The sequence below is a fragment of the Pelobates fuscus genome, chromosome 6 (assembly GCF_036172605.1).
Source record: "Pelobates fuscus isolate aPelFus1 chromosome 6, aPelFus1.pri, whole genome shotgun sequence".
In the NCBI taxonomy this organism is placed as follows: Eukaryota; Metazoa; Chordata; class Amphibia; order Anura; family Pelobatidae; genus Pelobates; species Pelobates fuscus.
The window spans coordinates 217,881,671-217,906,776 of record NC_086322.1 but is presented as its reverse complement, the minus strand read 5'-3'; the positions used below and the strand labels follow the sequence as shown (position 1 = coordinate 217,906,776).

At 43.5% G+C, this 25,106-nt stretch overlaps 1 protein-coding gene across 6 annotated transcripts in view; it reads left to right on the top strand.

The window, feature by feature from the left end:
- LOC134614698 (UDP-glucuronosyltransferase 2A1-like) overlaps positions 1–23,573 on the top strand; it is a 139,822-nt gene extending 116,249 nt beyond the window's left edge. For all 6 annotated transcript variants that reach the window (XM_063458744.1, XM_063458745.1, XM_063458749.1 and 3 more), the window contains one exon: positions 21,977–23,573. In XM_063458744.1, the coding sequence (XP_063314814.1) occupies positions 21,977–22,256 (280 nt within the window). In that variant the 3' untranslated portion in view covers positions 22,257–23,573. The remainder of the gene's footprint in view (positions 1–21,976) is intronic.
- The last annotated feature ends 1,533 nt before the right edge of the window (positions 23,574–25,106 follow it).

The window sequence follows — 25,106 nt, the reverse complement described above, 5'->3', positions numbered from 1 at the left end:
ATGGGGGGGTGCAGCCTATATATTAGGGGAGTGAGGGATGGGGGGCAGCCTATATATTAGGGGAGTGAGGGATGGGGGCAGCCTATATATTAGGGGAGTGAGGGATGGGGGGGCAGCCTATATATTAGGGGAGTGAGGGATAGGGGGGCAGCCTATATATTAGGGGAGTGAGGGATAGGGGGGCAGCCTATATATTAGGGGAGTGAGGGATGGGGGGGGGGCAGCCTATATATTAGGGGAGTGAGGGATGGGGGGAAGGGGGGGGCAGCCTATATATTAGGGGAGTGAGGGATGGGGGGCAGCCTATATATTAGGGGAGTGAGAGATGGGGGGGGCAGCCTATATATTAGGGGAGTGAGGGATGGGGGGCAGCCTATATATTAGGGGAGTGAGGGATGGGGGGCAGCCTAAATATTAGGGGAGTGAGGGATGGGGGGCAGCCTATATATTAGGGGAGTGAGGGATGGGGGGCAGCCTATATATTAGGGGAGTGAGGGATGGGGGGCAGCCTATATATTAGGGGAGTGAGGGATGGGGGGGGGGGGCAGCCTATATATTAGGGGAGTGAGGGATGGGGGGGGCAGCCTAAATATTAGGGGAGTGAGGGATTGGGGGTAGCCTAAATATTAGAGGAGTGAGGGATGGGGGGGGGGGCTGCCTATATATTAGGGGAGTGAGGGATGGGGGGCAGCCTATATATTAGAGGAGTGAGGGATGGGGGAAGCCTAAATATTAGGGGAGTGAGGGATGGGGGGGGGGCAGCCTATAGATTAGGGGAGTAAGGGATGGGGGGCAGCCTATATATTAGGGGAGTGAGGGATGGGGGGGCTATATATTAGGGGAGTGAGGGATGGGGGGCAGCCTATATATTAGGGGAGTGAGGGATGGGGGCAGCCTATAGATTAGGGGAGTGAGGAATGGGGGGGGGGAGCCTATATATTAGGGGAGTGAGGGATGAGGGGGTAGCCTATAGATTAGGGGAGTGAGGCATGGGGGGGGCAGCCTATAGATTAGGCAAGTGAGGCATGGGTGGCAGCCTAAAGATTAGGCAAGTGAGGCATGGGTTGGCAGCCTAAAGATTAGTCAAGTGAGGCATGGGGAGCAGCCTAAAGATTAGGCAAGTGAGGCATGGGGGGGGGGGGGGCAGCCTATAGATTAGGCAAGTGAGGCATGGGGGGCAGCCTATAGATTAGGCAAGTGAGGCATGGGGGGGCAGCCTATAGATTAGGCAAGTGAGGCATGGGGGGGGCAGCCTAAATATTAGGGGAGTGAGGGATTGGGGGTAGCCTAAATATTAGAGGAGTGAGGGATGGGGGGGGCTGCCTATATATTAGGGGAGTGAGGGATGGGGGGCAGCCTATATATTAGAGGAGTGAGGGATGGGGGAAGCCTAAATATTAGGGGAGTGAGGGATGGGGGGGGCAGCCTATAGATTAGGGGAGTAAGGGATGGGGGGCAGCCTATATATTAGGGGAGTGAGGGATGGGGGGGCTATATATTAGGGGAGTGAGGGATGGGGGGCAGCCTATATATTAGGGGAGTGAGGGATGGGGGCAGCCTATAGATTAGGGGAGTGAGGAATGGGGGGGGCAGCCTATATATTAGGGGAGTGAGGGATGAGGGGGTAGCCTATAGATTAGGGGAGTGAGGCATGGGGGGGGCAGCCTATAGATTAGGCAAGTGAGGCATGGGTGGCAGCCTAAAGATTAGGCAAGTGAGGCATGGGTTGGCAGCCTAAAGATTAGTCAAGTGAGGCATGGGGAGCAGCCTAAAGATTAGGCAAGTGAGGCATGGGGGGGGGGGGGGCAGCCTATAGATTAGGCAAGTGAGGCATGGGGGGCAGCCTATAGATTAGGCAAGTGAGGCATGGGGGGGCAGCCTATAGATTAGGCAAGTGAGGCATGGGGGGGGGGCTAAATGAAGAGTCAGCAAGGAGCAGGAAGGGTATGCAAGGAGCAGGGGCAGCAAGGGGCAGGAAGGGTCTGCAAGGAGCAGAAAGGGACAGAAGGAGCACAAAGGTAAAGGAGCAGAAAGAATCAGAAGGAGCACAAAAGGTAAAGTTGAAGAAAGAGCAGAAAGGGACAGCAAGGAGCACAAAGCTAAAGTAGGAGAAGGAGCAAAAAGGGTCTGCAAGGAGCAGAAAGGAATCTGAATGAGAAAGGAGCAGAAGGGTGCAAAATAAGCAGAAAGGAGCAGAAAGGTAAAGGAGCAGACGGAGCCAAATATAGAAGATAGTGTCAGAAGAAAAAGAAGACTGTCAAATGAAGGAGAAGAAAGGGAGATTGGAGCAGGAAGGACAAATCAACTGAACCCTCCACTTTATTCTGGACACCACATCATAAGGCTTTGGTATCTGGGCCTGGCAGGGAAACTCTGGACTTTCTCATCTCCCCAGGTAAAAAAAAATATCAGTGTTAATTTGTTCACTTTTATTTACTGAGTGTCAGGAAGCACAGAGTGCCGCTGGGTAGGGGTGTTGCTGATAGGCTAGAGCGGTCAGCTGGCACTCTAAGCCAATCAGTAGCTCCCCATTCATAAAAAAGTTTAAAAAAATTATGAACCGGGAACTAGCGATTGGCTTAGAGCGTCAACTGTCAACTCTAGCCAATCAGCGGCACCCATGCCTGACGTCAATCTGCACTTCCTGACACTCCGTTTCAGATGCCGAATACCACTGAGGGACCTGAAACTGGAGGAAGCCTTTGGGGTTAAACCATTTGAGAGCGGTTTAACCCCATTAAAGGAAAGAGCACCCAGGGGCTTCCTGGCATCATAGCATTTTCATTTAGATGAAGACCAGAATGTTCCTTTAATTTGCTTAAAGGAACACTATAGTGTCATGTATTCCTGACACCATAGTTGTGAAAACGCTATTCACCCTGGCTTTATGTGATAATCACTATGCTCCTCCCCTTCATGACACTGTCAAAAAGGGGCCAAGCATAGATGTCATTACAATTATGCCCCCCCCTGGAAAAATTCCTGCGGACGCCCATGCGAAGGACCGAGCAAAACTCACTGTGAGGCCTACAAGCATGGCAGGCGCAGGGGAGACGACCGTTCCCCAACCGCAACACCACGCCGGACACCTGGCAGTGGGCCATCGTCCCCCCCCCCCGGACCAGTGGGGGTCATCCCAGTCTACCCACAACCGATCCCCCGGCAAAGCAACGGGCCACATCCGCGGAGCCCAAAGCCAACTGCCTCTGCAGGCGCTAAAATGGCGGTAACCTACCAAACCACTGACTCACCCAACGCATGGCAAGAAACGGAGATGCGGCTGAATAGCATCTTCTCTGCTTTCTGGGCAAAGCTGGAAGCACACATGAGACCCCCGGCGCCTGAGAAGCCGGCTCAGCTATCACCACAGTATACCCAGCAGGAGGCCAGACGGAGACAAGCAGCAGTGTACACCCACTGCACCACCACGAGAAGCCAGCTTTCATTGCAGTCCCTCTCGAGGCCGAGCACCGGAGAACTAACGGGGAGTGGTGGTGTGAGGCATCTGATCCCTGGGACCCTAAGCCTGTCAACGAGACGGCTGCATCAAACAGGTGAAGCTCACCCAAAGCGGCAGGAGCAGAAAAGAGATGCAAGGCCCAAGAAGGTAGAAACCAGAAGATGGCGGAGGGTCAAGCACTCACCTCTCCCACGCAAGACAGCAAAGCGGAGGGGACTGTTGATGCCAAGCTCAGGACCACCTCAGGTACCCAAAGCAGCAGGAATGACCCTACCTCAGTGGCACGGCCCAGCCAGTCAACCACACACAGACCCACCCAATAGCTACACCGCAACGCAACATCACGGGCAACAGCAGCCCCAACGAGGCATCGGGTAAATCACCAAGGGTGAATCGGGACACAAGCCTTCCTGGCCGTGAGACCTCATACAGTGCCGAACACTGCCGACTTGGCAGGGACTTACGCCTGGGGGACTCCGGGGGACTCCAGGGGACATTATGGATTTGTTTAGCAATGTTTGATTTATCTACTGACACTATCAATTTGCTATCTCACGTACCAAAGCCCAAGGAGTACACTCAGCAAGGCACACACTGACAGCTCTCACACTACTCCTCACATGTTCCAGCTTGTTAAACTTTATAAAATGTTTATTATGCCTCACACGTGCTGTACCATACACCTTCAACCCTAAGCATAGCTTTTATATCTGTAAACACAGGTAGCTCAGCACCTTCACCACAACGCCCATCATACCAGCAACACCATACACTCATCGGGAATAGGGTGAACCACTCAGACTCCAGAGTGCTACCAATCGCCAGGTACTAGTTACTAGTGTGAAACCTTAAACGGCTATGGGCCAGCAGAACCCCCAAGCTTGTCTGCCACAGTTAGGCAAAAACCGCCCCTAGAATCTTATAGACAGATCATCTTATTGCTTAGTTATTCAGTATGCTTTAAAGCTGACTGGCGAAAGTTTTCAATGGCAAGCTCATAATATGAAGCATGCATACTTTTGTTTTACTATAGGCTTGATTTCAACCATTACGGCATGCATGTTTTAGTGCTGCTAATCTCATACAATCTGCTACTAAACTCTAAAAAAACGCCAATGTTTCATATGTTATGTCAAACCCACAGTTATAAAGTCCTCTTAACTAACTTAAAAAAAAATGTGCCGTTTATTCTTATGCAATGCCATACCTGTTACTATACAACTTGCGACTGCCTTTGGGGCAGAGCAGGTTTACTGTTACTTCATGCACAATGAAAAATAAAGAATTAAAAAAAAAATGAACATTAGTAATTATATAGCTATATAGCTTATAGATTGACAGTATGCACAGATAAAAAAACAGAAGGAACAGGAGACCCTGACCAATCTAGCAATTACAATACTTTTAGACAAAGTGCTTAGTAAGAAGACTAATGAGCAGAGAGTGTTTCTACATAATGAACAGCTTGTGCGGTAGTCAAATTGTTAAAACAGGAGCAGTTGAAGGAACATGCTATAAAGAAAGTGGGTGCAGAGGTGGGCTACTGGAGAAATAATAAATGCAAAGGAAATTGAGAATCCACAAACCTGCTTCTTTGTAGAGCAGGGGTAGACAACCTTTGGCACTTCAGGTGTTGTGGACTAGATCTCCCTTAATTTTTTTACAGCCATAATGCTGGCAAAGCATTAGGGGGGATGAAACCCAGCGGTTACCTACCCCTACTTAGGGAATGAGGGAGGTGGGATGTATGGAATGTGGAGTGAGACTGAAACATTTTGGCAAATACATTCTACCTCTCTAACAATGAATAATTTATGTGCATACACAATATGAAAGTATACAGAAATTAACAGTCACAAGGCATGCAATCCCAATAGTTGGCAAAAGTGTAGGAGGATAACGAAGAAGACAGTTTCTTACTTGATTGAAGGTAATTGAATTGCTTCCGAAATTGTTTTCTTTTGCTGAGTGAGATCAGGGTGGAGACATGAGGTTTTTAATGATCTGAAAACCAAATTAAAAATGTTGAGCTACAATAATTGAATTTAAATAGGTTATTTTAACCTTAACTCTGCAAGTGGAATTAATTTCACTGCATTATGGTGTTTAGTGAATAAACCCCTGTGAGTTTGTAAAAACTTTTTAGGTATCAGACACTTGGTTGGGAATCCAATCCCATTGGTATAATTTAATAAGAAAATCGTACATAAAAAGTCACTGTTTTGCGTCAGCTTATTCTAATGGTTTTATTCATGTATTTCCGTATTGAAATGGACATTTATAAATTATTAGTGACTGAGGAAAAAAAAAAATTTCTTCCGGAAACCCATTGAGGGTCTTGTGACTAGAAATGAGTAATACTAGTTCGTTAAATTATGCAATAGTAATCTGTCAAATGGCCAGACAGCTTGCTACAGAAAATGTTGGCTAATCTAAGAGTAAGAACTGGTTGATTCAGGAAATTGCCTGAATTTCTTATTGAGTTGTGCGTGCTTTGGCTTGTGCTACATGGGCGTAAAACTGGAAAAATAGCTTTATAAACTGTTTATTTTAATTTATGAGACTGTCTTGGCTTGATGGATATATAAATCAGGGAAATCGCTGTCTGAACCTATAAAAAAATTAATAACACATAGTGAAGACTGTTACATATATAAATAACAGACACGTTCTTGAGTGCACTCACAAGATGTATGAAGGCAAATCGCTCTGAAACAACCGCCACCTACTCCTGTAGGGGGGTCACACAGAAAGTATACTGGATCTTGTAGATATTAAAATCCGGAACCAAGCTCGAACACACCTACCACACCACCAATGGGATTAGTAGCTGCCTTATATATTGGGACTGTGGGATAAGGGTGGGTACAGCGGGAATTTTTATGTATGGTATCTGTATTATTTATTTTAATTTGAAAGGTCCCTGAAGAAGTTCTATTTGAACGAAACGCGTTGGACCAGTGCCTTTTATTGTATTTATGAATAAATACTTTTTTCTACCATACTTTGTTCCTGCTCTACTTTTGGTTCCGGATTTTAATATCTACAAGATCCAGTATACTTTCTGTGTGACCCCCCTACAGGAGTAGGTGGCGGTTGTTTCAGAGCGATTTGCCTTCATACATCTTGTGAGTGCACTCAAGAACGTGTCTGTTATTTATATATGTAACAGTCTTCACTATGTGTTATTAATTTTTTTATAGGTTCAGACAGCGATTTCCCTGATTTATATATCCATTTGTTCTATTTTTGGCACCTATGTGGAAAGTTGCCGTTGGGAAGCTGTTGCTAAGTTAAGTTTATTTGTTTATTTTATTTTGTGTTTGCACAGTCTATTTGAGTGTGTATTTTGTGTTGTCTTGGCTTGATACTTAAAGATCCTACAAAAGTTCCCAACGTGGCAAAAATTTTATTTTTTTCCAAAATGAACAGCAGGAAGTGTGTTATTAATAACCAGAATGGAAATATATTGATGATATATTTATGCCAGCTTGGTATATAAATCTAGGAATTTATATACCAAGCGGGCATAAATTATTTTTCTGTTCTAGATTGTTCCAAGAGATGGATTTATGCTGAATGCACTTCAGAAACAGAATTAGAAGTTTTGATCACATATCTGGAAATTTACCTGGTTACACCTCGCCTGGCTTTCAATCAGACAAACAATTTGGTTACTTCCTGGTAATTTAGCTCAGTGGAGTCAACCTCAATAGGTAGGCAATTGCTCAGAGCACCTGCCAGAAAGTCTGGGTGGAGTTAGAAGAGGAAGGCTTTTAAAGGCAGCAGACAAGAGAACTGAAGTTTTTTGCAAGCTTTTGCAAGCTGTTTTTAGACATACAAGAAAAACCAAACAATGTTAAAGCGCTATACAAATAGTGTTATTGCACACAGTTTAGCTGCGCTACCCCAAGGTGACACAAAAAAAATTACACACAGTAAATGCAATACTACCAAATGTAGTGTGCTTGGCACTGGTAAAAATGCTAAAATAAATAAAAACAAATATAGTGCAGACTATCTGAATAAAAGCATAAAATATATTGTGGGATCTGGGATAAAATCATAATATAAATTATCCATAATAGATCCCCCACTATATTTTCTGCTTTTATTAAGATAGTCTGCACTATATTTGTTTTTGTTATTTATTTCAGAATTTTTACCAGTTCCAAGCGCACTACATTTGGTGGTATTTGGTGGTATTGTTTTTAGATATACCCAGGGGCGTACCTAGAGCATTTGGCACCCGGGGCGGACCCTGAGTGTGGCACCCCCCCCATAATAAAAATTTAAGAAAACACCCACAATTTTTTGCTTTCCTATGGACTGTTTGAATGTGCGCGCAGCTCTTGCCGAGCTGACGTCGGCGGGGGAGAAGAGGTCACCCCTTAAAACCCATTCAGCCACTTACCTTTCTCCAACGTCGGGCTCCCTCGGCGCTGGTGACCTCTCCTCCCCCTGCCGACGTTAGATCCGAATGCGCATGCGCGGCAAGAGCCGCATGTGCATTCAAACTGCCCATAGGAAAGCATTACTCAATGCTTTCCTATGGACGTCCAGCGTCTTCTCACTGTGAGTTTTACAGTGAGAATTGCGGAAGAGCCTCTAGCGGCTGTCAGTGAGACAGCCACTAGAGGCTGGATTAACCCTCAGTGAAACATATGTTTTCAGCTGCAGGGTTAAAACTAGAGGGACCTGGCACCCATACCACTTTATTGAGCGGATCCTTAGAAATAGCATAGGAAAGGGATTTGAGTTCAAAAGATGTAGCGGCTAGGGCAGAGGTTTTGTAGAAGGGGGCCAGGGCAGGGATTTTGTATAAATGCGCCACTTTTGTAGACAGGGGCTGGTGAGAAACTTCTAGAAAACTCCTCCCCTGCCCCTTTCTACAAAGCCCCTGGTCTCGCCCCTTCTAGAAAACCCCTGCCATTCGCCCTTCACATAAAAACAAAACCCTGCACCCCGATCACATAAATTTCATACACTCCCTACACATAAAAAACCCTGCACATCCCCCTTAATTAAAAAAAAAAAAGCTGCACACCCCCTTAAAAAAAAACAAAAAAAACCTGCACAACCCCCCTTAATTAAAAAAATCCTGCAAACCCTTAATAAAAACCCTGCACACCCCCTTAATAAAAAACAAAAACTTTCACAACCCCCCTAACAAAAAAACATGCACACACCCCTTAATAAAAACCCTGCACACCCCCTTAATAAAAAACAAAAATCTGCAATGCACATCCTCCCTTAATAAATAAAATACTGCAACCCCCTTCATAAAAAAAAACCTGCACCCCCCCTTTAATTAAACATACCCCCTCTAAATAAACTTCCCCCGTGCTGCACCCCCTTTAATTAATCCACCCCCTCTTTAATTAATCCACAACCCCTCTTTAATGAATCCACAACCCCTCTTTAATGAATCCACAACCCCTCTTTAATGAATCCACCCCCTCTAATTAATCCACCCCCCTCTAATTAATCCACCCCCTCTAATTAATCCACCTCCCTCTAATTAATCCACCCCCTCTAATTAATCCACCCTCCCTCTAATTAATCCACCCCCCTAATTAATCCACCCTCCCTTTAATTCACCCCCCTCTAATTAACCCACCCCCTCTAATTAATCCACCCCCTCTAATTAATCCACCCTCCCTTTAATTAATCCACCCCCTCTCTAATTAATCCACCCCCCTCTAATTAATCCACCCCCTCTAATTAATACACCCCCTCTAATTAATACATTATACACCCCCTCTAATTAATCCACCCCCCTCTAACTAATCCACCCCCTCTAATTAATCCACCCCCTCTAATTAATACACCCCCCTCTAATTAATACACCCCCTCTATTTAATACACCCCCATCTAATTAATACACCCCCATCTAATTAATACACCCCCTCTAATTAATACACCCCCCTCTAATTAATACACCCCCTCTAATTAATACACCCCCCTCTAATTAATACACCCCCTCTAATTAATACACCCCCCTCTAATTAATCCACCCCCCCTTTAATTAATCCACCCCCTCTAATTAATCCACCCCCTCTAATTAATCCACCCCCCTCTAATTAATCCACCCCCTCTAATTAATCCACCCCCCTCTAATTAATCCACCCCCTCTAATTAATCCACCCCCTCTAATTAATACACCCCCCTCTAATTAATCCACCCCCTCTAATTAATCCACCCCCTCTAATTAATACACCCCCGCTAATTAATATACCCCCTCTAATTAATACACCTCCCTCTAATTAATACACCCCCTCTAATTAATACACCTCCCTCTAATTAATACACCCCATCTAATTAATACACCCCCTCTAATTAATACACCCCCTCTAATTAATACACCCCCCTCTAATTAATACACCCCCTCTAATTAATCCACCCCCTCTAATTAATCCATTATACACCCCCTCTAATTAATCCACCCCCTCTAATTAATACACCCCCTCTTATTAATACACCTCCCTCTAATAAATACACCCCCATCTAATTAATACACCCCCTCTAATTAATACACCCCCCTCTAATTAATACACCCCCTCTAATTAATACACCCCCCTCTAATTAATACACCCCCTCTAATTAATACATTATACACCCCTCTAATTAATACCACCCTCTAATTAATACACCCCCTCTAATTAATACACCCCCCTCTAATTAATACACCCTCTCTAATTAATACACCCCCCTCTAATTAATACACCCCCTCTAATTAATACACCCCCTCTAATTAATACACCCCCTCTAATTAATACACCCCCTCTAATTAATACACCCCCTTTAATTAATCCACCCCCTCTAATTAATACACCCCCTCTAATTAATACACCCCCTCTAATTAATCCACCCCCTCTAATTAATACACCCCCTCTAATTAATACACCCCCTCTAATTAATACACCCCCTCTAATTAATACACCCCCCTCTAATTAATAAACCCCCCTCTAATTAATACACCCCCTCTAATTAATAAACCCCCCTCTAATTAATACACCCCCCTCTAATTAATACACCCTCTCTAATTAATACACCCCCTCTAATTAATACACCCCCTCTAATTAATACACCCCCCTCTAATTAATACACCCCCTCTAATTAATACACCCCCTTTAATTAATCCACCCCCTCTAATTAATACACCCCCTCTAATTAATAAACCCCCCTCTAATTAATACACCCCCTCTAATTAATCCACCCCCTCTAATTAATCCACCCCCTCTAATTAATACACCCCCGCTAATTAATATACCCCCTCTAATTAATACACCTCCCTCTAATTAATACACCCCCTCTAATTAATACACCTCCCTCTAATTAATACACCCCATCTAATTAATACACCCCCTCTAATTAATACACCCCCTCTAATTAATACACCCCCCTCTAATTAATACACCCCCTCTAATTAATCCACCCCCTCTAATTAATCCATTATACACCCCCTCTAATTAATCCACCCCCTCTAATTAATACACCCCCTCTTATTAATACACCTCCCTCTAATAAATACACCCCCATCTAATTAATACACCCCCTCTAATTAATACACCCCCCTCTAATTAATACACCCCCTCTAATTAATACACCCCCCTCTAATTAATACACCCCCTCTAATTAATACATTATACACCCCTCTAATTAATACCACCCTCTAATTAATACACCCCCTCTAATTAATACACCCCCCTCTAATTAATACACCCTCTCTAATTAATACACCCCCCTCTAATTAATACACCCCCTCTAATTAATACACCCCCTCTAATTAATACACCCCCTCTAATTAATACACCCCCTCTAATTAATACACCCCCTTTAATTAATCCACCCCCTCTAATTAATACACCCCCTCTAATTAATACACCCCCTCTAATTAATCCACCCCCTCTAATTAATACACCCCCTCTAATTAATACACCCCCTCTAATTAATACACCCCCTCTAATTAATACACCCCCCTCTAATTAATAAACCCCCCTCTAATTAATACACCCCCTCTAATTAATAAACCCCCCTCTAATTAATACACCCCCCTCTAATTAATACACCCCCCTCTAATTAATACACCCCCTCTAATTAATACACCCTCTCTAATTAATACACCCCCTCTAATTAATACACCCCCTCTAATTAATACACCCCCCTCTAATTAATACACCCCCTCTAATTAATACACCCCCTTTAATTAATCCACCCCCTCTAATTAATACACCCCCTCTAATTAATAAACCCCCCTCTAATTAATACACCCCCTCTAATTAATACACCCCCCTCTAATTAATACACCCCCCCTTTAATTAATCCACCCCCCTCTAATTAATACACCCCCCCTTTAATTAATCCACCCCCCTCTAATTAATACACCCCCCCTTTAATTAATCCACCCCCCTCTAATTAATCCACCCCCTCTAATTAATACACCCCCCCTTTAATTAATTCAGCCCCAGACATAAAATAACTACTTTATACTTACATTTTGATGATGCCTTGCTTGCCGGAAATGGATCCTTCCGCTGAAGATCCGTGAAGGCGGACTGACGGCGTTGCGCACGTCGTCATCACGTTGCGCGACGCCGCGGCCCGCAACGCTCCTCCCCCTCCTCCTCATAAAGAAGGAAGTCCCGCCGGTGTTTGGCCGCAAAGGTGCTGCGGCTGTGCGCAGCGTAATGATGGGGGGTGACACATGACACTGGAAGTCATGGCACCCCCCTAGTCAGTGGCACCCGGGGCGGGCCGCCCCCCCCTTAGTACGCCACTGGATATACCCCCAAATGAAAAAAAAGCATAAAAAAATGCATCAGGGGTATATCTAATAAACAGTTACTTTTATTTGGAGGAGAGGAAGGGATTTGGGCAGTGGAGTGTCACTTTAAAGTGCTCAGAGCTACAGAGATATAGCTGTATTCTGTGGCTTGCATCACTTCCTTTCCACAGCATCTTAAAATAACACTCCAGGGACCTCCAGCCAACAACTTCATCAGAAGTTATGGTTGTTATGGTGCAGTGAGGTCTATGTGCACCAGTTCACCTCAAGGGGTTACATTTATTGAACAATTTAAGTCAACAGTGTTCAATCCGTGCCTGTTACCTCTTCCCATAAACATCAGCTACAATCCAAGGTTTGAATCAGGAAGGCCCTGACTGGGAGGCTCTCAGCTTATCAGTAGCACTTTATTCACAAAATTGAGTGAGAAAATACATACAAAAAATACACTCTCAGCCTCCGTGGATCCCAGTCTAAAGTCACCAAACAGAATAAAGAGGATACAACTGATAATCTACAGAAAAGTAAAACAATATATAAGTGTAATAAGGTTTAAAATTGGTTGCTCTGCGCTAAATTCAATTGCACTCACAAGATGGAGACTTTGTAAATCGCCTTAGGGTGCCTCCCCTAGGATGATTGTGGAGCTGGTCCAGGATTCCCCTCTCAGCTTTGGATGATGTCACCACAGTATGGAGAACCCTACTGGTCACCTCCACTAATTCCTTCACTCAGCCTCTCTGGAACCATTAAAATAAGTAGACATCCATTTCCCCCAGTAACCAGACGAACATAGTCCTGGGAATCAACTCATTTTATTCAGGCCACACACAGCTTTTATGCCCAGACCCCTACATGGGGTTTCCAACACACAAATACAGGGTTTTCAATCTCAGGATCCTCTGTGCCTGAGAGACAATTGCATTAGAAAAACATTTAATCTAATTATCTCTCAGGTACAGAAAATCCATACAAAATATACAGTACCCCAAAAGTGCCCTCACTATATTCAGGAACCCCACAAAAAGTACATCCCCATAGCTCCGATCTGAGTGTATAACATATCCAAAGATCACTCGAGGTAAAGTTTTTTTGTTTTTTTTTTATTTTTTATTTTTGTTGTGCACTAAAAAAAAATCACAAACAGCCTTGGAGCGCCACAACAGCGGTGTCAAGGTATAGATATCTTCAAGATGCAGTACATGTCATGTTTTTTGCTAGTCAGGCACATTTTAAATTTTTATAATAGTTTACAGATGTAAGTGTGTATTTCAAAGATTAATAAGCGAGGTGACGCTAGTGTGATATATAAGCATTAGAGCATTAAAGACACAGTGAGGAGGGTAACATGTTAAACAAGCTGAGGTAACAGGGTACTGTGTAGTGCTAAGTGCTGAGAGCATGTTTGCTGAATGTACGGAAAGATTTAAATGATATGCTACAACGATAAGCTTAACTTATAAGCATGATGGGGCTAAACCTCATTTTAGGTATATACAAACAGTGCACGTCAGGCCTACTGGTTGCCCCGGCAGATTTAGCTTTAAATTAGGAGAATACATGCAAGGTAAGCAATCTGGGGAGAGACTAGCTAACATGTTAGACCACACTAAGTTATCTAGAGGCTAGTTAGCCTTAGATGTGTCACATAGTAAATATTCACTGTGGTCTGGGGATTTCTCAAGTGTCCTGCTGCCCGGTTCAGTCCATGGAGTTGGTAAGTGGCGTGGCAAGGTCGAGGCTGTGTAATTCCCGGTTCACAGCACAATTAGGATGCCTCGGATATTGTCTCCGTCATTCGACTCCCTCTCTCAGGAGGCAGCTGGGTTTCGCCAGTGGAACTTTGCAGGTTGCCGCGTTGTAGGTGCTAGGGATGATGTCCCTCCAGCCCCAGGCTTGCGTGCAGTCCGGCATCTCTCGGCCACTTACTCGGTTGCCCCTTGGGTTCGAGTAATCTCCACTTGTGGGAGGAACGGAGGATCTGACAGCTGCTCGTCTCTTGGAAGGTTTGGTCCTCCGCCCGTGTGGGTGATGCCTCTGGGCTCTCGGCCCTGTGGTCTGCAGCCCGGGTGGGCCAGGGAGTGGGTGGAGCGGCTGGTGCGGCGGTCGTGCGCCCGAGGGTCTTCCCTTCGCCTCCCGTGACCTGCGGCTCTGCTCCCAGGCTGGCTGTGGTAAGATCGATTCGGAGCGGGACATCTGTTGCCGTCTCTTCAGCTTGTCCCAGAAACTGGCGAAGATGGCATCTAGGCGCTGTGATAGGTCTGGTAGTCCCTTTGGTACATGCGGCTTGTGCTGGGTAAGTGGAATGCCGCCAGTGGCCATTTTGCCTGTGCCACGTGGAGTTGGGTCGCCGGGGACGGTTTGGCTGGTTGCCCCAGATGTCCAGTGTGGACCGGGATGACCCCCGCCGGTCCATGGGGGGGGGGGGAGGGGGATAAGCAGGGGTTTGCTGAGGAGTCTGTCCCAGGTTTCACCTTTATGGAGAGCGGCCGCCTCTCCTCGGCTCGACCGTGGGTAGGCCCCATCTGCTTGCTCGGGTGTCTGTAGATGCCCCCGGGTTTCCCTGGTTGTGTGCCTGCCTCCTTGCTGGCGTTTCTTTTGATTTTTGGGGTAAATGACCAGTTTTTCGGCGCTTGTGAGCTGGAGCTGTGTCTCGGAGCGTCTATCCAGCTTGGCGGCTAGGCTCCGCCCCCCATCGAGGTAAAGTTTTGACCAGCCAGACATGAGGCTCTAGCCCAAAACAGTTCCAGGAAAATAGGTGTCCTGGCCGGTCTCTGTTCGGGGGGTTCCTGTGCGAAAACCATGCAAGGTAATCTCTTCGTTTAAGGATAAAAATGCTCCCCCTGTTCGGTAGTTCATATCTACTGAACGTCATTCGCATAGGTGGTCAGGAAATAGAACAGGCAGCAGTCTAACCTTTACTGGGGTTCATGCGAGTGCCTCGCTGAAAAGAGTTCCAGGCACTCGATGACCAAGTACCGCTGCCAATGTTCGGGAGAGAAGATGGCCACAATTCTTTTGTCAACCACTTGTGTTCGGTTATACAAAATAGCGGTCACCCATGGGTAGCATTCATGAATTACTTGCGGTTTTGCACTTAAATTGCTGGTGTGAACGTTCTAATGGGGTACAGGGGTGGTTCTCGTTCGGCAGACGAATGGATATTGTTCATATGAAGTACTCCCAAACGGAAAACGAGTAAAACAGACTAAATGAGGGGAAAATACATGAAATAGGTGGTACGTTCTGCCACGGGTGTCACTTTAGAAGCCATTGGTTAAAATAAATAAATCAACAGAAAGTATGTGGTGTAAATCAACTCAATAGTATCAGTCTATTGAGTACAGAAATTAGTTTGACACACTAATATCCAAGATTGTATTAGTGGACAACTACCACTCTATATGATATGTAATGTAGAGGTATATATTCTCTACAAGTATAATAGATCACTTGAATATTAATCTAACCACTCCAAGATCTCAATGGTAACACTCAGGTTGTAGTTAGTTTCGTGAACAGTATCATGTATTAGAGACGAGACAGTTACTGGTGTTGAGTTGACTTACACCACGTACATTCTGTATATATATTTATATAATTTTATCCAATGGCTTCTAAAGTGACACTTTTCCTTAGTAGCCTTAGGGGAGAAATCCCACTTATATATTGTAAATAGCATTAAAAAGTTTTAGTTATCAATTTCTTTAGTCTTCTGTTATGTATAGCAATCTATGTTCCACTTGTACTTAGATCAAGATATTAGTCACTATTGATCCTTATTATTACACCTGTGGATATAAGTAATCCTCCTGCCCCCTTGTTTGTTAGAAAATATAAACTGCTTTATTATACGGGTGAAATTAAAAAGAGGGAAAATTGTTTTCTGGTCACATTACCATGTTTCAGACACCTGGAACAAAAATAACATCTCTTTAAAGCACACTTCCCCTAATAAACCAGCTTAAATTATTCAATTACCAGAGAGATACTGCCAGGCATAAGCTTTGGCTTTAGTTAATTCAATGGGACTTAGTTACTGATCCAGTTACATGCTGCTTTTTTTTTTCCTGATACTTGTCCCTTTTGAGCCTTGTAGGCTTCCTTACAACCCACTAAACATAGAACCTTTTGTATGTTGTAACTCTGGCGACCACTTACAATTCGAGCGTGGAACGCATGATGGCCTCAGATTGGAACACACGCGTCATAAAGACGCGACTGCCGGAAGTGACGCACTGGAAATAACGTCATGCGAGCAAGGAACACTGGGGAATATTGCTTTTAGAAAAGTCAAAACAGCTGAATATCGCTGGAAATACCCACAGGACCACCAATGAGATGGAAGGATGGCCATATATAATGGACTCGAGGGGAAGTGTATATGCTGCTTCTTTCCTGTTTTAGGATTGTTTTCATTATTATATTTTTAATATTGTATCCCTGAAGAAGTCTGTTGCGAGACGAAACGCATAAGTCAATTTTTTTGTATTTTATTTCATTTTTTATATATACAGGTGATACTCAAAAAATTGGAATATTGTGCAAAAGTTCATTTATTTCAGTAATGCAACGTAAAAGGGGAAACTAATATATGAGATAGATGCATTACATGCAAAGCAAGATAGTTCAAGCCGTGATTTGTGATAAGTGCGATGATTATGGCTTACAACTCATGAAAACCCCAAATCCACAATCTCAGTAAATTAGAATATTACATGCAATCAATAAAACAAGAAGTGTACATAGAACAATATCGGACCTCTGAAAAGTATAAGCATGCATATGGACTCAGTACTTGGTTTGGGCCCCTTTTGCAGCAATTACTGCCTCAATACGGCGTGGCATGGAAGCTATCAGCCTGTGGTACTGCTGATTTGTTATGGAAGACCAGGATGCTTCAATAGCGGCCTTTAGCTCTTCTGCATTGTTCGGTCTCATGTCTCTCATCTTTCTCTTTGCAATGCCCCATAGATTCTCTATGGGGTTCAGGTCAGGCGAGTTTGCTGGGCAATCAAGCACAGTAATCCCACTGTAATTAAACCAGGCTTTGGTGCTTTTGGCAGTGTGGGCAGGTGCCAAGTCCTGCTGGAAAATTAAGTCCGCATCCCCATAAAGCTTGTTTGCGGAAGGAAGCATGAAGTGCTTCAAAATCTCCTGGTAGACGGCTGCGTTGACCCTGGACTTGATGAAGCACAGTGGACCAACACCAGCAGATGACATGGCTCCCCAAATCAACACAGACTGTGGAAACTTCACACTGGACTTCAAGCATCTGGCAGTGTGTGCCTCTCCATTTTTCCTCCAGACTCTGGGTCCTTGGTTTCCAAATGAGATGCAAAAGTTGCTCTCATCAGAAAAGAGGACTTTGGACCACTGAGCAACAGACCAGGTCTGTTTTTCTTTAGCCCAGGTAAGACGCTTCTGACGTTGTTTGTTGTTCAGGAGCGCTTGACAAGAGGAATGCGACATCAGGTGGCTCTTGATGCACTGACTCCAGCCTCAGTCCACTCCTTGTGAAAGTCCCCAACACATTTGAATGGCCTTTTCCTGACAATCCTCTCCAGGCTGCGGTCATCCCTGCTGCTTGTGCACTTTTTTCTTCCACACTTTTCCCTTCCACATACTTTCTATTAATGTGCTTTGATACAGCACTTTGGGAACATCCAACTTCCTTCGCAATTACCTTTTGAGGCTTTCCCTCCTTGTGGAGGGTGTCAATGATTGTTTTCTGCACAACTGTCAGGTCAGCAATCTTCCCCATGATTGTGATTCCTACTGAACCAGACTGAGAGACCATTTAAAGGCTCAGAAACCCTGTGCAGGTATTATGGGTTATTAAGCTGACTAGAGTTACTTAGCTGATTAGCTAAAACACTGTGAGCCTGGAATATTGCACCTTTTCACAATATTCTAATTTACGGAGATTGTGGATTTGGGGTTTTCATGAGCTGTAAGCCATAATCATTGCACTTATCACAAATCACGGCTTGAACTATCTTGCTTTGCATGTAATGCATCTATCTCATATATTAGTTTCCCCTTTTACGTTGCATTACTGAAATAAATGAACTTTTGCACGATATTGAAATTTTTCGAGTATCACCTGTATATATAAAAAATTAAATAAAATACAAAAAAATTGTCCTATGTGTTTCGTCTCGCAAGAGACTTCTTCAGGGACACAATAATGAAAATATAATAATGAAAACAATCCTAAAACAGGAAAGAAGCAGCATATACACTTCCCCCCAAGTCCATTATATATGGCCATCCTTCCATCGTATTGGTGGTCCTGTGGATATTTCCAGTGATATTCAGCTGTTTTGACTTTTCTAAAAGCAATATTCCCCGGTGTTCCTTGCTCGCATGACATTATTTCCGGTGCGTCACTTCCGGCAGTCGCGTCTTTATGACGCGTGTGTTCCAATCGGAGGCCATCATGCTTGAATTGTAAGTGGTCGCCAGAGTTACAATATACAAAAGGTTCTATGTTTAGTGGGTAGTAAGGAAGCCTACAAGGCTCAAAAGGGACAAGTATCAGGAAAAAAAAAGCAGCATGTAACTGGATCAGTAACTAAGTCCCATTGAATTAACTAAAGCCAAAGCTTATGCCTGGCAGTATCTCTCTGGTAATTTAATAATTTAAGCTGGTTTATTAGGGGAAGTGTGCTTTAAAGAGATGTTATTTTTGTTCCAGGTGTCTGAAACATGGTAATGTGACCAGAAAACTATTTTCCCTCTTTTTTTAAAATTCTTTATTTTGCTGTGCATGGTTTAACATTCGTATATCAGTAATGCCACAACAGCATTCACAAACAGATTACAAGCACTTATTCGCTAACTGCTGAACAGCATCAGAGAAAACGCACAATTTTTTTTGGTTACTCTATGAGATCCTATAGCTCCGCCATAGCTTCTCAGTTGATGGGCATGTTTGAGTGCCGTGCCTTGAAGCCTTGATTTCGAGGGCTGTAGCACGGTGCGGTCAATGGATATGGCTGCTTTCCGTTTATTCTTCCAGCACTGATCGTCGATAGAGCTTGCTCGGTCTGATGTGGCCCGGAGTGCGTTTCGGGTATTGCCGCTTTGACACGGGTACGTGGAAGAAGTGCTGGCTGTGGTGGTTTTCGCCTGTCAGCATGCATGTGCCAGTTTTGTTGTGTGGGGGCTCAAGAGTCCGTAAGGACCTCCTGTGATAACAACTCAGGTTGTGTGTGTGTCTCATAGGGATTACCGTCTCAGTCAGCAAAGTTGCTGTGCAGCCGTCGGCCATTTTGATGAGACCGCGTGGTAGCCTTTCTCCTACGGCTTCGGACCGCCCAGGTGAGATGCAAAAGCGGTAGCCTGCCCGGTGGGGGCCGGGATGACCCCCCCGGCCCACGGGGGGGGGGGGGAGGGGTAACAGGACCAGGAGTGTGCCAGGCAAATGATAGTTGCTGTCGGGGCGGAGAGCGAGGCCCCACTCCCTTCCCGGGTAGACCTCAATCTCCGAGCCCCAGAGTCTCTCACCAAGACCTAGAGCCACCCTGCTTCGGGCGCCCCAGCTACACCGGGACACTCCAGAGCTTCTTGTTATGGACCCCCGGGTCAGTATAAGCCGGGTAAGGTGGGTATATACCCTGAGTTTCTTCGATTCCTCGGAGAGACCTTGTGATATGCAGCCTGCTGGCATGGTCGCCCGGCCCCTCACCCATTTTCCCCTCTTTTTAATTTTTTTTCTTTTTTTTAGATATTTAATACTATTATCCCCTCCCTTTTATTTTATTAGTTTTAGTGCCCAGAGAAAACTCACGTGCACAAGCCTTGGCTCTAACTGTAATATAAATTATAAAGAGCTCAATACCATTATGAACCTAGAAAAACCTTTCAGAACCCATAAAGTGTTGAGACAGGTGTGGGGACCCTTCTCTGGAAAACACTAAGCTCATCTGTAATTGAATATACAAACTTCACTCAACTTGCTATTACTATACTAAAAATGTATATATAATTCGATCAACTAGAAAAAAATATTAGTACTAGACTGGTGTTTGTGTTCACAGCTAAACATCCCCACTTACGTGTGAATATAAGCATCTAACATAACACCCTAACCCTATGTACTTTTTAAGTCTTTAATTTGGTAACAGGCAAAGTTTCGGCTGATAATACGACCTTTATCAAGCTGAAGCCTTGCTGCTTTCCACTTAAGCACTTACTTGAAACTGGCATATGATATGATTTGCATTCTTTTTTGGTCTATACCAGCGTTTCTCAAACCAGTCCTCAAGACCCACCAACAGTTAAGGTTTTGTTAGTATCCCCACTGGAATAAAACAGGGAAATATATAAATTCTGGACTGTTGTTGGGCCATGAGGACTGGTTTGGGAACCACTGGTCTATACTATTCTTTGGGCATTCCTTGCATTCTCTGTGGTAGTTACCATTGGGCTGCATTAGAAATGGCTCTGTAATCACACAATTTTCAATAAATACTGCATTGGTTTCCTTGTTTACCAGTGTGTTACAAATTATGATTGACCATGTATTCACCCCGTATTAAATTCGCTGCAAAAGTTTAATTTGTCAGGATTTTATATCATTAATGCTTTGCATATTACGTGTAGTATTGTTTCTAGCCTTAACCCCTTAAGGACACATGACATGTGTGACATGTCATGATTCCCTTTTATTCCAGAAGTTTGGTCCTTAAGGGGTTAAACAATAGCATACTTAAGTGGCAGTAGGACCTATGTCTCATACTTTATTTGAACCTATGTTATCTCTAGGTCTCCACCCAGGGATTCATAAGAGAATTACATAGGTGGTGGAACCAGCAATTGTTTTCTTTCCCAAGTTTTGTTACTTGCTGTTTCCCTCTGGTAACATCACATACAGGATTAGTATTGCTGTTCAACTTTACAAATATCTCCAAAATGTACAAGGCAGGTTTAAAGTTATGAGCTGGACAAATTGTATATATGCATGTATTTATTCATTTATTTAATATTTATTTATTTTAGAGCTTGTATTTTTGTGCTAGCTATAACTAACCTGACAATTAGCTTATGATAATGCTTGGAGTGTTCTCTATTCTATGTAAAAAAAAAATATCTGGAATTGTAAATAACATGATATAGTGTTATATAGTGTGTTTTTTTGCTGGAAAAAAATAGGCTAATATAGCAGGTTTGGAAAAATTCTCAAACTCCGCTATAGCCATAGCTTGTCTATTTTAGTTCAAATTTGGTCATTTGGATTTCAGCTTGCTACAGTTCAGATTTAGTGTGTGTGCAGTGTGGTATTTTGGACTTTTGCAAGTTTGTATGCAGATGCATGTTTTTAGTGATGGTGGAAATGAATATGCGGGGGGGATTAATATGTGTAAATGACAATCTAAATGTAAGGCAACACAAACAGTATTTTAGCTGCCAGATTCCATCACTGGGTTATCCAACATGGTGACCTGGGACCTGAATTTGTCAAGCTCTTCAGTAACAGCACTTCAGATATCTTCTCCACACTCACACATCCACATATGGTAACAATGGAATTGAATGTGCTTACACTTCACCTTATTTTATAATTATTTATTTTATTTTCACGTGAAATATTTAATGATTGGCCTGCTGTCATTTATGGTGTTTCTTCTAATTAATCCATAATGGATGCCTCTTATTTGTTTTTATTAGGATATTTACAAAAGTGATCACTAACTAGCCATATATCTCTTGTTGTTTTACAGATATAAAGAAAACGCGCTGAGATTATCAAGGATCCATCATGATCAGCCTGTCAAACCACTCGACAGAGCTGTGTTTTGGATTGAATTTGTCATGCGTCACAATGGTGCTAAACACTTACGGCCTGCATCCCATGAACTGACCTGGTACCAATACCATTGTTTGGATGTCATTGGCTTTTTGCTTGCCTGCATGTTGACTGTTCTTTATATCTTTGTTAAGGTGTTTACATTCTGCTGCAGGAAGTGCTGTCGAACCAGAAGGAAACAAAAAACACAATAACAGAAAAGGGATATTTTGTAGGTGAAGCATTCTGTTGATGTTCTTTTTGTTAAATCACTTAAAAATGAGTACATCAACACAGAGTTTTTTCATTCAAATAACAAAATACAGATTACAGAGTCCTATATGCAGAACATGGTTTGGCTTGCTGCTCTAATATTGCATATCTATATTCTAAATGCACCTTCATAGAATGGTTACTTCTAGAAATCTACGTATTTCATGCCTTGCCATATCATTTGTATAGGGAAAATGATCCCAGGAAAAAGTAGGGTTCTTTATCAGTCACTTGATCATCTGCTGTATATAAAGTGTAACAAAGTGTAATGCATTTAGGTAAAAGGTAAGTAATCTTTTTTTTGTTGTTGTTTCCTTAAAGTTAAAGTTTTTAACATTAAAGGGATACTGTAGTGCCAGGAATACAAAGCTGTATTCCTGGCACTACCGATCCCTCTGCCTCCCCCCTCCCTTGCACCACCCCTCCCAGGTAAATAAACGGTTAAAAAAAACGTTATTTACTTACCTTATCCGACCCCGCTCTGCCCCCTCTGATGTCCCGCGATGAGCGGGGTCTAAGGCGCATGCGCGGCAAATGCCGCGCACACATAAGACCTCCCCATAGGAAAGCACTGAATCAGAGCTTTCCTATGGGGAAAAATCTGACGCTGGAGGTCCTCATGCAGAGCGTGAGGACGTCCAGCATCAGATAACGGACCAAAAGTCCATTACGATTCCAGAGGGCAGACTTAGTGCTGCAATGTAAACATTGCAGTTCTCTGGAACTGCAATGTTTACATTGCAGCACTAGGTTCAAAAGGGGCACAGCACCAAGACCACTTCAATGAGCTGAATTGGTCTGGGTGCCTACAGTTTCCTTTAAAGTGGAGTGGGCAAAAGGGAACCTGTAGTTCCGAAATAGAAATTGTTATTCTCAGGACTCTATGTTCCCTTTAAACCAGTAGCAATTGGCTTGACTACTAACTTTGGAGTAGTAGCCAGGGCACACCTGCTACAATAACCACTACAGTGTAGTCTTTTAGCCAGTTGTAGTGGTTAATGTGGTTGGAGTTTTATGTTAAGAAACTGATTATTATTCCTTCACCTTTTATCTGCTGTGTTCCCCCATGGCACTGCTATAGCCGCCTTAGTTCACTCAAATTCTCATTTGCATCTGCCCGTGTGAAGGATGCCAATTTCCTGATGTGGGACCTGTCAATTTTAGAACATATGGGGGAGATTTATCAATGCAATGCAGGTGCTATTTTGGATGCAAAGTGCCAAATGTTCAGAGACATTTTATTGATTTCCACCGTGATTGCTTAACCCCTTAAGGACCAAACCTCTGGAATAAAAGGGAATCATGACGTGTCACACACGTCATGTGTCCTTAAGGGGTTAAGTAGCTATTTGCCCCAGAAAAGTTTTCATTTGCAAATTTTTTAAAAAGAAAAACTGAAATATCACATTGACATACGTCCCTTAACTCATTACTTTGTTGAAGCATCTTTGTCAGTGATTACAGCCTCAAGTCTTTTTCGGTATGACAAGCTTTGCACACCTTGATATAGTGAGTTTCTGTCATTAATCTCTGCAGATCTGCTCGAGCTCTGTCAGGTTGGACAGGGACCATCGATGGCGGGAGATTTTCAATTAGATTAAAGTCCAGATCTGACTGGGCCATTCAAGGACATTCACAGAGTTGTCCACTGTCCTTGCCATTGTCCTGTTGGATGGTCAACCTTCTGCCCAGTCTGAGGTCCTGAGCTGTTTGGACCTGGTTTTTATTAAGGATATATCTGTATTTTTCTGTGTTCAGTTTTCCATAAACCCTAATCAGTCTCCCAGTTCCTGCCGTTAAAAACCCATCCAAAGCATGATGCCAAATGTTTAATTTTCATTTATTCGACCAGAGAATCTTAGTTCTCACAGTATGAAAGTCATTTGGGTCATTTTCGTTTTCCAAATTCCAAGCAGGCTTTCATGTGTCTTGCACTGAGGAGATGCTTCCGTCTAGCCAGTCTGCCAAAGAAACCAGATCAGTGGAGTTTCACAGGGATAGCTGTCCTTCAGCAAGTTTCTCCCATCTCCACACATGATCTCTAGACTAGAGCACAGCTAAAGCGACCATCTGGTTCCTGGCCACGTCTTTTACTAAGGCCCATATCCCCAGATTTTGTAAATTTTCCATTTAAGAATTATTGAGGCCACTGTGTCCTTGAGACCTTAAATACAGCCAAAAAATGTTGTAGCCTTCCCTAGATTTGTGCTTTGACTCAATCCTGTCAAGTTCTGCAAGCAGTTCCTTAAATTTAAAGCTGCGAGGACTTATAGAGACTTTGTGTGCCTTTCCAATTCCTATCCAGCCAATTGATTTTGCAACAGGTGGGCACTAATCAAAGTGTAGCAACCTCTTTAAGATGATCCAGAGAAGTGGAATGCATCTGAGCTAAATTCGGAGTCATAGCAAAGGGTCTGATAAGTACTTGACAATGTCAATGTCATGAATCCGTGTTTTCTTGTTAATAAATTTGATAAGTGTTAAAAATATCAGTTTTTTGCTTTGCCATTATGGAGTACTGAACGTAGCCTGGTGTAGAAAATAATAATTTAAACAACTGTAGCATAAGTCTGCAATATATTATATAATCAAGGATTCTGAATACACTGTAAATATCACCTACTTTCTGAACCTGCCTGATATTGACAGCACAATTCTTCTCCATCTCCTGGAGCTCATATATTGGACAAGTGGCTAGGGAAAGAAAGACACTGTATATTTCTCTCTCCTCGGTACCTTGCCAGTAATGGCACAGAGACAGAAGTGATGAAGACAGTATTGAATAGATGCTG